A 13,323-nucleotide genomic window follows, 5' to 3' on the forward strand; every position below is an offset into this window, starting at 1 on the left:
CAGCCGCAAGCCCCCAGGCACGGGGGGGGGGGGGGGGGGGGCTGCTGTGTTAACCAGGGGAACTCACTGTGGCAGGACCGAGCCTGGTGCCCTTTCTGTGGGCCGGAGCAAAGGGCTGGACTCGCTGCCAGCCACTCCCTGACGCCAGCAGGCCCCGGACCCCAGCAGCAGGTTGGACACATTTATTTGGAAAGGAACAGTGTGCAGCCGGCCCCGGGCCCTGCCCCCAGCCAGAGGGGAGCGGGCGGCCCCAGCCCCAGCCTCCTGCAGTCACCGGACAGTAGCAGGGGCCCGGCCCAGCTCCTCACTGCTGGGGGATCTTGGCAGCTTCGGCTTTGATGAGGGCGATCAGGTCCTGGTTGATGAGGAAGACGAAGCGCAGGCTGGCGATCTGCAGGGGAGAGAGAGGTCAGTGCGGGCAGGGCCCGGGCCTGGCCCAGCTGAGCTCAGGGGAGACCCCACAGTGCCACCACCAGGGGCTCCCCTGGGCACCCAGTCAGGGGGCGTCCGACCCCGTCCCCCCCACGCAGCGGGCCGGGCGCTCACCTCCACCACCGAGTTGTTGTTGAGCTTCCACTTGCTGGCACCCAGCACCGGGCGCCCGTCCACGTAGATGGGGCGCCGGCCCTCGTTGGCGATGAAGAAATCCCCGTTGTTCTTCAGCTTGATGACGCCTGCAAGGCGCAGCGGGGGGGCGGTGAGGGGGGCACAGAGACCCCACCCACAGCCCAGCTACCAGGCAGGGCGTCACCCGTATCCCACACCCAGGGACTGGAGCACTGGGCAGCGCCCCCCTCGCCCCACACCCCAGCAGTGCCATCCTGGAGCCCACACCCAGCGGCCCCGGGGGGTTAGCCCCGCCCCTCCATGGACAGAGCTATGAGCCCCACCCCCCGATGGGCGTGTCAGCCCCGCCCCTGTACCTTGCTTGCGGGAGATTTTCCAGGCGGGGCCCTCCAGCGCCAAGTCCACGTCGATCTGATTGTCCTTCGTGGCTCTGCCCAGTGTGATCTGGAAGGGGGGGGCTGTTAGTGAGGTGCCCCCCACGTGCTCCCCCAGGGTGGCTCTAAGCACCAGCCAGCCCAGCCCCCAGGGAGTCCCCACTGCTCCGCCCACAAGCGCAGCCCCTCCGTGTGTGTGCAGGGGCAGGCTCGGAGCCTGTATGTGGCCACCCGGGAGCCCTCTGGAAACAGGAGGCCGGGGTGACGCCCCGGGGCATCTAGCCGGGACCCCCTGCCCCGGCTGAGCCGGGGCGACCAGGACTCACCTCTCGGGAGCGCATGAGGTAACGCACCATCCTCCCCCGCAGCACGGCCAGCGTCTGGTTGTCAAAGTCCGGGGAGCTAATTCCTGGGCGAGGGAGGGGAGAGATCAGATACTCACCCCCCCCCGGTCACAAGGAGAAACCCCCATCTCTCCCCCACCCCGGGTCACACGGAGAAACCCCCCAGCTTCCCCCTGGGTTACACAGAGAACCGCCCCCACCTCCCCCCATGGGCCTTAGCTGGACAGACCCCTCTCACCCCCACACCCCGGGTCTCAGCCAGGCGGAGACCCCCCCTCTCCCCCAGCATCAGGGCTCCCAGGAGTCCCAGGGAGCCTGCAGCCTGGATGTCAGCTCAGTGCGCTAGAGGATGCTGGGACATTGTCCCCCACCCCCCACCCCTCCCAGCTCTCACCCGTGATGCTGTCCACCAGCACCTGCCACTTGTGCAGCTCCTGCTCCAGCTGTCGGATCTCTCGCTTCTGGCGCCTGTCGGCCACGGTCAGTTCTGCAAGGAGGGAAGTGCAGGGGGCAGCTCGGGCCAGCCCCGGCGCCGGGCACAGGCCCCAGCGAGGGAGAAGGGGCTGGCTCGGGGGAGGGGATATGCAGCCTCTCCCCTCCAGGGGGCACCGGCTCTGATCCGGCCCCAGGACAGGGACTGGCTGGCTCAGGGGGTGAGGAATGGGGCTGGGGCCTCTCCCCTCCAGGGGGCACTGGCTCTGATCCGGCCCCAGGCCAGGGACTGGCTGGCTCAGGGGTGGGGAATGGGGCTGGGGCCTCTCCCCTCCAGGGGGCACTGGCTCTGATCCGGCCCCAGGGCAGGGATGGCTGGCTCAGGGGGTGGGGAATGGGGCTGGGGCCTGTCCCCTCCAGGGGGCACTGGCTCTGATCCGGCCCCAGGCCAGGGACTGGCTGGCTCAGGGGTGGGGAATGGGGCTGGGGCCTGTCCCCTCCAGGGGGCGCTGACCCAGTGTCAGGACAGAAGGGCTGTCAGGCCCAGCTGCAGCAGTGCCTGGCTGGATGGGGCTGTGGTGACGGGTCCGAGGCACAGCGCTAACCAAACCTGCCAGGGGTCAGGGCACCCCCCCACCCCAAGCCCCTCGGCTCCCCCACAAGCGCCCCGGGGCAGGGAGCGGAGTGAAGGCCCTGCCAGACTCACCATGCTCCAGCACCTCGTCCCGCACGTCCCTGCAGGGAAGGGACAGGGGAGGGGTCAGGTAGCTGCCCTTGTACACGCGCCCATGGGGTGCCTCGCAGGCCGGATCCCTAACACGCCAGCCCCTGGACCCAGCCCCAACACGGGCCCTCTGCGGCCATCTGCCGCCATGTCTGCCCCGCAGGGTGCCAAGGGCAGCCGGGCCTGCTCGGCCCTGGGCCACGCTGCAGCCAGCCAGCGAGCCAGCGCCGGAGCCGGGCTCCGGGGGACAGGAAGCACCAGGCAGCGGCTGCAGCAGCTCGGGCCGGATGGTAATCGGCGCGAGGGGCTCCGGGCTGCCCAGGGGATATGGCCCGTGGCACGCGCTGTGCAGCTGGGGCTGCGCCCTGGCGGGAAGGACCCCCCCGCGGACACTCACTTCAGCTTGCTGTCGTCTATCATGTCCTCCGCGTCCGAGAAGTTCAGCACCTGGTCCCCCTTGGGCAGCGGCTGCACTGGAGGGAAGCAGAGGGCGGGGGCAGTGTCAGCACGGCCCCAGCAGCCGCGGGGTGGTGCTGACGCGGGCTCCGGCTCCTGGCTCCTGGGCCCGGCCCAGCCGCGGCGGATGAGCTGCCCGCTCGGGCCAGGCCTCACCTGTCTGGTCGTCCAGGAGGTAGTACTGCTTCATCAGCTGCCAGTAGACCTGCAGGGCCTTGGCCGTGCGCGACGGGTAGAAGGCCTCGGGGTGCTTGTGCAGCAGGTCCTGGAAGGTGTCCAGCGTGGGCTGGCTGGTCTGCGGGACAGACGGGTCAACCACCACTAGGGGGCAGGACAGCCCCCGGCTCCGGGACACCGGCTGGACCCCAAGCCGGCAGCGGGAGCCTGGGGGTTCGAGGCCAGGATCACAGGGCCGGCGGCCAGGGCTCGGCCTGGGGCTACCACTCAGGGGGCCTCGGCTGGGCAGGGCTCAGGGAAGCTGCTGGGCTCTCCATGGGGCAGGGGACATGGCCTGGCGACTCCCCAAGGCTTTCCTAAGGCATAGACCTCTTGGGATTTCGGTGCGGGCAGCAGCCAGAGCCGGGGCACGAGCGTTGGGCAATCGGGCAAGGAGCCAGGAACCACGGCACACGCACCGGGAGCCCCGGGCCAGGCCAGCGCAGCTCCCGCCCGACGGGGCTCCCTGGGGGGCACTGGAACCGTTTGGCTGCAGGGTGCTTTGGCGAAGGACACCCGGCAGGATGCTCTGCGGAGACGGCCCTTCCCCGCCCCGGGCAGAGGGAGCCGCGCGCCTCCCGGGTCCAGACTCTCGCCCCAGCCGGCAGGGACAGAACTCTGGAGTCCCTTTCGCCAGGAGCACGAGTCCGGGAGTCACTGCGGCCTGCACGCAGAGGGAGGCTAAGCAGGTACCGGCTGCCCGGGCCGTTCCGATCCCACCTGGCCCAGCATCCGGCTGTCACCGCGCCCGGCGCGCAGAGGGAGGCTGAGCGGGTACCGGCCATTCCGATCCCACCTGGCCCAGCGTCCGGCTGTCACCGCGCCCGGCGCGCAGAGGGAGGCTGAGCGGGTACCGGCCGTTCCGATCCCACCTGGCCCAGTGTCCGGCTGTCACCGCGCCCGGCGCGCAGAGGGAGGCTGAGCGGGTACCGGCCGTTCCGATCCCACCTGGCCCAGCGTCCGGCTGTCACCGCGCCCGGCGCGCAGAGGGAGGCTGAGCGGGTACCGGCCGTTCCGATCCCACCTGGCCCAGCGTCCGGCTGTCACCGCGCCCGGCGCGCAGAGGGAGGCTGAGCGGGTACCGGCCGTTCCGATCCCACCTGGCCCAGCGTCCGGCTGTCACCGCGCCCGGCGCGCAGAGGGAGGCTGAGCGGGTACCGGCCGTTCCGATCCCACCTGGCCCAGCGTCCGGCTGTCATCGCGCCCGGCGCGCAGAGGGAGGCTGAGCGGGTACCGGCCGTTCCGATCCCACCTGGCCCAGCGTCCGGCTGTCATCGCGCCCGGCGCGCAGAGGGAGGCTGAGCGGGTACCAGCTGTTCCGATCCCACCTGGCCCAGCGTCCGGCTGTCACCGCGCCCGGCGTGCAGAGGGAGGCTGAGCGGGTACCGGCTGTTCCGATCCCACCTGGCCCAGCGTCCGGCTGTCACCGCGCCCGGCGCGCAGAGGGAGGCCGAGCGAGACTTACCGATCCCACCTTGCTCAGCAGCTGCTCCTCGGTTTTGCTGAACAGCACCTTGCTCTGGATGGCGGTGATGGCTTCGGGGTGCAGCTGTCGCATGGCCTGACAGGCCAGCCTGGGGAGGGGACAGTGACCACGTCAGCTCCCGACTCAGATTTCACGTCTCTGACGCCAAGCGAAGGGAGGGGCTCTTCCCCTCGGACTCATTGCTCCCCAGAGCCGCAGCGGGGGTGTGTGTGTGTGTGTGTGACGTTCTGAGTGTAATATAATATCTCATTGGAAGATGACAGGGACAGAAAGAGTTAATTAACTCACAGACCCATCTCACCCATGGCCGAACTTTAGAGACTGGTTAGGAAGATCTGTAAATGAACAGAGCTTTGAAATGCAGTCGGCATTGTTAGAGGTAGAAGGGGAGATGTTTGCTCAGGGCTTGTGATGGAAGCAAACAAGTCTTGTCTATTGCTAGAGCTTTGAGTCAAAGATCAAAAAGGAGTATTAACATTTAGAAAGACACTTGAGGGAAATGGTATTATTGTCTCTCTGAAGGTTGTGGTGACCTGGATCTGAACTGTTCAATGGATAAATGACCCTGTGCAGATTGCCAGGATGTTGAGGAGAAGGAGAGTTAAGCCTATTGTTTTCTCAAGCCAAGAGGCTGCTGGAAATGTATAAAAACCCTGGGACACGATCCTGCTGCATCTCAGATCTGCTTTGGGTTTCAAGAAGGGGAAACCTTAAGCCATAAGGACTGAGATCCCCAGTCATTGACTGGAGTCACCCTGAATATGGACATTGGACTATAACCTCTGGACTATTTCTAAAAGGACTTTTGGCAACTACAAGCTCATCTCTGCTGTGTCTGAACCTCAAGAATTGAATTCAAGTCTGTCTGTACATTGATCTTTTAACCAACTCTCTCTCTCTTTTCTTTTTTAATCAGTTTTAGTTTAGTTAATAAGAATTGGCTGTAGCGTGTATTTTGGGTAGGATCTAAGTTATCATTGGACCTGGGTGTGTGGCTGATCCTTTGGGATTGGAAGAACCTTTTCTTTTATATGATGAGATCAGATTTTCAGTAATCATCATCATATCTGACGTGTGTCTGGCTGGAGGCCTGAGGCTGGGCACTTTAAGGGAACTGTGTTGTTTGGACTCTGAGTAACCAGTGAGATACTATAGAAGCTGTTTTGGGCTGGTTGGTAAATCTAAGTATTGGAAGATCCACCAGCTTTTGGGGTTTGTTTGCCCCGTTCACCCTGATTGAGTGACCTCAGCTGGTTCCCACAGGCAGGATTGTTACAGGGGGTGGGGGACTCTCACACCACCCCCCAGCCACCCCTCTGGGTGAGAGACCAGCTGTGCCTGGAGCAGCAGGGTCTGCCCCACGGGTGGCCGGCCCCGGCAGATCCCAGCTCCCCCGGTGGCCTGACACTCACTTGGAGATGACCGGGTCGTAGAGCAGCGCGTACCACCTCTCCTGGATCTCCCGCAGGGTGAAGCGGCAGCTGAACTTCACGCCCAGGTGGACCGAGGTCAGGTCGTTGGTCTGCAGGGGCCCAAGGAGAGGCCAGACTCAGGGCTGTGTCCCCCCACCCACTGGGAGGGCCGTCGTCACTGAAACAGCCCTCACGGGCAACGCTTCCCAGCCTCACGCACTGGAGCGACCTGAGGGGTCTGGGAAGCAGCCAGGGACTCCGGGACTAGCCCCCCGCCCCCAGGTCTCGGTACAAGGTGCTGGGCAGGTGGCCAGACCTTGACAGAACAGTCCCCCCAGCACCACGGGCCCCACACCAGGAGCTCTGCTGACCTCCCACTCCCTGCTGGGACCTTTCCCACGCACGCCAGCCTGGCCTGGCCCTGCTTAGCAGGATGGCAGCATTACCTGCAGCACGGCATTGATGAGCAGCAGGTCATCCGCAGGCTTCCAGCGGCCCAAGTCCTTCGTCACCTGCAGGGGCTGTTTGCTTTTCTTCATCCGCTTGGGGAGGCTGGGGTTCGGGACTGGGCTCGGGGTGACGGGTGCAGAGACGGATTTGGAGACCTGCACGAGCCGGGAATGGAGCTCAGAGCGCCCTTGTGTCTGGCCAGGGGGGCCCACTGCTGGAGGCCATGATGGGCGGACGGGGGCTGCACATCACACCCCCCCACCCAACCTAGGCAGCCCTCGTCTGGGGGGCAGCACGTGGCCCCGACTCCTCAGCAGGACGTGCCCAGGGAACACGGGCATCTGAGCGCCAACGACACTTTGCGCTTACCCGTCCAAAGCCCAGCCAGCGGGGCCGGAGCCAGGAAGCGAACTGGCTGCAGGCAGCGAATGAAACGGACTGGGTCTGGCTCCACCGTCCACCAGCAGAGGAACCAGGCCCCACAGGGGAGAACGGGAGCTACCGGAGGCTCTGCCCGGCGAGTCACGGCACGGCAGGAAAGGCTGCTGACTGCCATGGTGAGGGTGTCCCTTTGGCATGGTCGCTGAGGGGCTCTGTGGCTCCCAAGTTCTGTCCCAGGCTGGCTGCAGGAGCCTCCCGCCCTCTGCCCTTTCTAGTCCTGCCAGGGGGAGGGGTCTCTGCTGAGCCAGGCCTGTGCCCCCAGGGAGCTGCAGGATCTACTGGCCGACGGCTCTCTCTGTTCCCCTCCCTCTCAGGGATAAAGCCACCCAAGCTCTCCATGCTCAGGCTTCAGGGCTGATCTCCAGCTGGAGGTCAGGAAGAACCCCCCTCCCCACAGCATAGTGTCTCCTCCCCGACATACCCAGCCTTAGGCGCTGTCAGAGAAGAGGGACTAGGGACCTGCTCCGGATCGGACAGGGCACCAGGCCCCGCAGGGCGCTGCCCACCCTCTTTCCCCCCTCACCTTCTTCTTCTCGCTGGAGGAGGGCTCGCTGCCCGAGCAGCGGCCTGGCTCCACCCCACTGGGCCCCTTGGCCCGGCTGGACGACTTGGCGAGGCTGCTTTCTACCAGCTCATCATCAAACTTCTTCCTCTTGATGAACCTAGTGGGACAAACGCAGGCCCCAGGTGAGGCCCCCTCCACCCATGTGCCAGCCCCGCTGCACACCTGGCTACCTGGAACCAGCTCCCCACCCCCCAAACAGCTGCAAGATGGGTGTGGGGCGCCCTCTGGTGGCTCCGAGTCCAACCATCACTGCAGCCAAGGGAGTTTCCCTGGTAGCGGCCGGTGAGCTGGGCTCCAGGCCCGATGCTGCTTTACAGGAATGGTGTTGAGTTAGCAGCACCTGGTTCATCACAGGACATCAGGAATCCCCACGTCTCACCTTCCCATCCCCCTCTCTGGGACTGCACTGGACTAATCCATCCTTACCGCCAGAGGGGGTCCCTGCACGATGCAGGGAACCCCACCCCCTCCTCATTGCCCTGGGCCCTTCCTGGGTACCTGGAGGAGCTCCGCCGTTTGGGGATGGTGCCCGAGACCTGCGATGAGCTCCTTTTCTGTCCCGCCAGCGACTCCTCGTCTTCAGAGCGGCTCGCCGTGCCTGACGCCATCAGTCCGGAGTCCAGCACGTCTGCACGGGGACAGAGGAGACAGAGCCTCACTCCTTCACATCAAAGGGCTCAGACGCCAGGCAGCCACAGAGAACCTGCGCTCCCTTGCGCCAGCCTGCCCAATGCCAGGGAGCAGGTGGCTGTGGGCAAACCTTACATGTTATATGGCAGAAAGCCCTAGAGACTAGAGATCCCAGAAGGCAAACCTCCCCACAACTCCAGAGAGGGAGACCCCCCACATCAGGACTGCAGCGCATGGATCTGATATAGAGATCATGTGACATTCCACTCAAATGCAGCCAACTCTGCGGAGGAACGTGGCGCTGGAGAACAGCTCACAGCAACACTGCACAGAGGTTTATTATCTGCACTGTGGTAGATTTCAATTAGGGTCCCGCCAGACTGGGCCCCGGACACACAGACTCTGCCCGGAAGGTCTCGCGATCCAGGACAGGAAGCGACAGAGATGCCCAGACCCCAGTGGATGCAGGAGACGCTGTCGGCAAAGCAGAAGGTAACTCAGACTGGAGCTGGGCCAGGACGCCAGGGGAACCTGGGTTTATGGCTCCTCTGAAGGACAACGCAGCACCTCCAGCAGGATGGGCGCCCATCCACCCCCAGAGCACCGTGAGGAGACCCCCCGCCCGGCCCTGAGGGGTGGAAATGCCAAGGGAGGACGGGGCTCCCCGGGTTGGGCTCAGGCGGGCGCGTGGGCGTGTGAACAGGCAGGACCAGCCAAGGGGCTGCTTCCCCCTGCGCCCCGCTCGCTCGCTGCACCCGGACGCCGAGCAGGGGCGAGCGGATTTCACAAGGGGCCGGCTCTGTAGCTCCAGGCTGGGTTGCTATGGAGACCCCCCCCAAGGGATAGACCCCTCGCCCCAGTCCCAGCCGCTGCCCCGGGGAGCCACAGGTAGGGAAACTGAGGCACGATGAGACGAGTCGCTCGCCCCCCTCCCCCGATCGCGCATGGAGTCGGCGGCACAGCTGGGGTGGAACCCAGGCGTCCTGGCTGGGCCTGGGGGGAGGGGTTTCTCCCTTGGGGGGGTCTCCATAGCAACCCCATCCTCTCCCTGACAGTGATCAGGCGCATGCGCGCTGAGTCTGGCGCCCCGCTCCAGGCCGCGCATGCGCATTCACCCCCGCCGGCCAGGCGCCCTCTCACCCGGACGCGGCGGCCCCGCGGCCTCACCATTCCCCGGTGCGGCGGCTCCGTCTGCTCCGCGGTGGCGTCCGACGAGCAGGAGCCCCCATCCACAGAGGCGGCTCACTTCCGGAAGAGTTCGGTAACTTCCGGGTGGGGCTAAGCGGAAGAGAGCGATTGCTTCCGGTTCAAACTGCGTGACCCTGCCCGTGGGCGCCGCCATTGCGCTCTGGCGGCTGAATGGGCGGCGCCATCTTGGTGAAGGGTGTCACCATGGCCTGTCCTGCACCACTGCTTGGCTACCCCCCCCAGCCACTCCTGGCACCAGCTCAGCGGACAGGCGGCAACACGGGGCGCCCTGTTGCCATGGCAGCGCACACCCCACCCACATGGCAACAGCCAGGACTGTGGCCTGGCCACAGGCGAGGCGATGAAGCTCGTTGCCATAGCAATGGGGCACCCAATCCCGTCAGCCTCTCTCCCGTTGCCACGGCAGGCTCAGCATCCCCCGGCCCACCCCAGTGCAGCAGCCGTCAGCAGCCCCTGGCCTCCCCGGGGACCTGCCCCGAGCCCCCGCCCCTCCCACCCCGCTGGGGGCTTGGACGTCACCCATCACTCGACACGCACAAGCCCCTGCTGTGGTACCCGGACGGATGGACGGGCCCTGCCCCGGCCTTACTGGGCGACCCGACAATCCCACGCGCTCCAGGTCACCAGAGAACCCAGGAGTCCTGCGGCCCAGCGTCCTCTCTGCTGCAGCATGCTGCCTCTGCCAGGCCTGACCTCAATTCCCACCCCTCCGGCCACACGCCTGGGACACCTTAACCCCCATGGGGGCTGCTAGCCAGGTGATGGTGATCTAGGGGGACCTCTTGGGGACCTGCCTGGCCCTACACTTCTATGATCTGACACCACCACCACCCCTGATCCGGATGACGAGCCTCCTTGCCAGCCCAGAGTCTCCCATCTCTTTCCTGCCCCTGGACACCCCAATCCTCAGTTTCCTCAGGGCGCAGCGATAGCAGCAACCCGGGCCAGGTCCAGCCCCTCTCCTCGCCACTAATGGACTCGGCAGTGGCCAGGGCTCCATTAGAGCCGGTGAAGAGCTTTTTAACGTCTGGGCGGATGCTGAATAATTGAGGCAAGGTCCCCCAGCCGGCACGGCCAGTTGTTAGTGCACAGGGAGATTGTGGAGCAGCCGTGATCCCTCCTCCGCCGATGGAGCCGAGCTGTGGAGCACAGGCAGCTCCGAGAGTCTCTCTGCAGCGCTCCTGCCGCCTGCTGGACATGGCTTCCAGCCTCCGCCAAGGCATGCGAATGGGGCTGGGGAGCCGTGTCCACCTCCCTGGGTGACTCAAGCGATAGGGACAGCACATGGGAGCTGCATGGAACCAAGGGCTCTGTGCATCCCATAATACGCCCCCCCTTTCATGGCAAAGAACCCTGGTTCCTGTGCATCCCATAGTATGCCTGGTCCCACCGAAATGCAGCCACCTCTGGGGAGGAGGGAGCATGCTGGAGAGACAGGATCCCCAGGGGTCCGGAGCAGACAGGAGCTGGGCTGGGTGACCTGCTGGGGTCTGAACCGGCCGCTCCAGGGAGCATGAAGCAGTCCAAGCTCATTTCCCCAGCCCCTTTGGAGCTGGGGGGTGTCGACAGCCGGGAACCCTCCTCTGCCAAAACTGGGGGCCTTCATTTCTCCCCCCCACAGGCACAGCTGGGTGGTGGGACAGAGCAGGCAGCGGGGGTTGCATTGGGGATGGGGGACTTCCCTTAAGGAAGCTACCTGAGCCGGAACCTGAGCCAGGAGGGGGGTTGGGAGAAATAACCCCTTCTGCCCGGGAGCCTGGACAAAGGAGAGGAGGAGCTGGGGGGAGGGGGGAGAGAGGAGCTGCGGGAGGGGTTTGGGTTTGGTTTCGGTTTGGGCTGGGTGGTGCAACGCAGGGAACCCCAAGCTGGGGGCTAAGCTCCCTAAACCCCCCAGGACTTGATTGAGGAGTTCTGGTTGTACCTACACGCTCTGCTTGGGACTGTGTTCCTGTCATCTAATAAACCTTCTGTTTTCCTGGCTGGCTGAGAGTCCCGGTGAATCGCAGGAAGAGAGGGGTGCAGGGCCCTGACTCCCCCTCACTCCGTGACAGGTGGCACGGCCAGGCTTGCCCAGGGAGCCTGCCCCAGTCCTGTCCTCCCCTCAGCACCTGCTCTTTAGTGGGGCTGTGGCTGGCTCCTGGGGAGAGCTGGGAGTGGGGCTTGGGCTGGGTGGCCGTAGTGGTGGAGCCTTGGGCGAGGGGCAGGGTGGGAAGCGGGTTCCTTTCAGATGCAGCCTGGGTCATTGGGGACCAAGGGCCCCTGGGTGAGACGAGCATGGTGGGGCTTGGAGAGGGGGATGGGCGTCCGCGTCACCCAGAGCACCTGCCGTGAACCGGAGCCCTGGGCTGGCAGCGCCAGCCGAGTGCCAGGGAGACCCCCCCCAGCCTGGGCCCCCAGGGCAGGGAAAAGAACAGTGGGGTGGGGGTGGAGGGGGGGGTTCCCTGGCGGATAGAGGCTGCCGCTCTCCAGCCCCACAGCAATCCCACCCCCACTGTGTAAGGACCCCGCTGGTGCCTGCAGATGAGGCTATCATAGGGGTGTGTGTGAAAGGGGCCATGGGATGAGCAGCAGCAGGGTGAGCTTCCCCCCCCCCCGGGCCATAAAGGGTTAATAATGCCCATGGGGGGGTGCGGGGCAGGTCACTGAGCTGGGGGGCAGTGCTCAAGAGCAGCCAAGGGCCCAGCTGTGTTGTGTCCTTGATACCAACCTTTGATGCCCCTCCCCCATCACCCCATTGCACCCCCGCCCAGTCCTTACCCCCTTGTGCCCAGCCCCCAGGCCGGCCCTGGCCCCGGAGCGGGCGCTGCTCTCCACCCTGGCAGTGCTCCACACCTACTGCAGCTGTTGGGCCAGGTGAGCGCCAGCGGCACCGAGGGGCACCCGGCCTGGACCAGGTGCCCACGGTGCAGGAAGGGGAGGGGGGATTGGCTGGGGGCAGCTGATGGAGCTGCCTGGCGGGGGCCCTGGGCAGAGACTGTCCCCCTAGGGAAGTGTGCCCCATTCCCTGCCCCCCAAGCCAGCCCCCCCGCGAGGGGAAAGGCCCGGGGCCCATAAACTCCCTCTCTCTGGGCTGCAGGAGATCCGCCACCCCGAGACCCTGGAGCGGCTCTTCAGGGACCTGGACGCCCACGGCGACCTCCAGATCGACTTCCAGGAATACGCCACGCTGGTTGCCATGGTGACCTCAGCCTGAAGAAAGCTGAGTAGAGGGTGGGGGCCAGAGAAACCGACCCCCCCTGCCCAGACTCACAGTGCGCTTTGTAGACCCCAAGTAACCAGGGGCCCCCCTCCCGAGGAGGTGGGTGAGCCCAGACAGAGCCATTCCATTTCTGGGGAAACCGAGGCACAGAGAGGGGCTGCAATGCCCCCCAGGTCACAAAGCAAGCCAAGGGCAGCACCTAGAACAAAATCCAAGAGTCCTGGCTCCCAGCCCCCCGCTCTACCCACTAGCCCCCACTCCCCTCCCAGAGCCGGGAGAGAACCCCGGAGTCCTGGCTCCCAGCTCCACCATGCGGAATCTCCTCTCTCCTGTGCCCAGGGCCGTGCGGTGAATAAATGCATTGTGACCGTGGTGCCGAGCTGGGGGATCCTTTGCCGGACTCAGCTCAGCGTGTGGGGTTGGGGTGGGGGGTAAATCCAGCCCCTTCTCCCCCAGACTTTGCAGGGCTCAGCTCCCAGGGGCAGGGGTTGGACATAGATGCTGAAAAATTTTCATAGGTTTCTGGTTAGTGTCTCGAGTCTGTTGGGCCCCGTTGGGGGCAGCGGGGGAGCTTGTGGGGCAAAGCGCGGGGAGGGGCAGGGGTAGGCATGGGCAATACGCCATTGTTCTCCCAACAGTGTCCCTTTAATAACAATAAGCAGAGACCCCCAGCCGGAGGGGCCAGCAGCCCCACAGCTGGACCATGGAGTCAATCACACAGGGGAGCCCAGGCTAGGGGGCAGGGTCTACTTGGAGAAAAGCGGGGACACTGCACAAAGGGGCGGGGTTACTACAGAAAGGGGCGGAGTCACTGTGGG

General features: G+C 65.3%; 1 protein-coding gene across 1 annotated transcript; it reads right to left on the reverse strand.

The window, feature by feature from the left end:
* Window positions 1-167: 167 nt before the first annotated feature.
* MCRS1 (microspherule protein 1) lies at window positions 168-9,350 on the reverse strand. Its single transcript, XM_054013019.1, has 14 exons — window positions 9,265-9,350; window positions 7,966-8,095; window positions 7,426-7,564; window positions 6,458-6,616; window positions 6,012-6,121; window positions 4,579-4,687; window positions 3,054-3,192; window positions 2,839-2,914; window positions 2,424-2,452; window positions 1,680-1,772; window positions 1,268-1,350; window positions 924-1,011; window positions 547-674; window positions 168-391 (listed from the first exon to the last, which is right to left on the reverse strand). Exons 2-14 carry the CDS (start codon window positions 8,073-8,075, stop codon window positions 305-307), a joined length of 1,350 nt encoding a protein of 449 aa, XP_053868994.1. The 5' UTR covers window positions 8,076-8,095; window positions 9,265-9,350; the 3' UTR covers window positions 168-304.
* Window positions 9,351-13,323: the final 3,973 nt, after the last annotated feature.

Source organism: Malaclemys terrapin, chromosome 23 (genome assembly GCF_027887155.1).
Source record: "Malaclemys terrapin pileata isolate rMalTer1 chromosome 23, rMalTer1.hap1, whole genome shotgun sequence".
In the NCBI taxonomy this organism is placed as follows: Eukaryota; Metazoa; Chordata; order Testudines; family Emydidae; genus Malaclemys; species Malaclemys terrapin.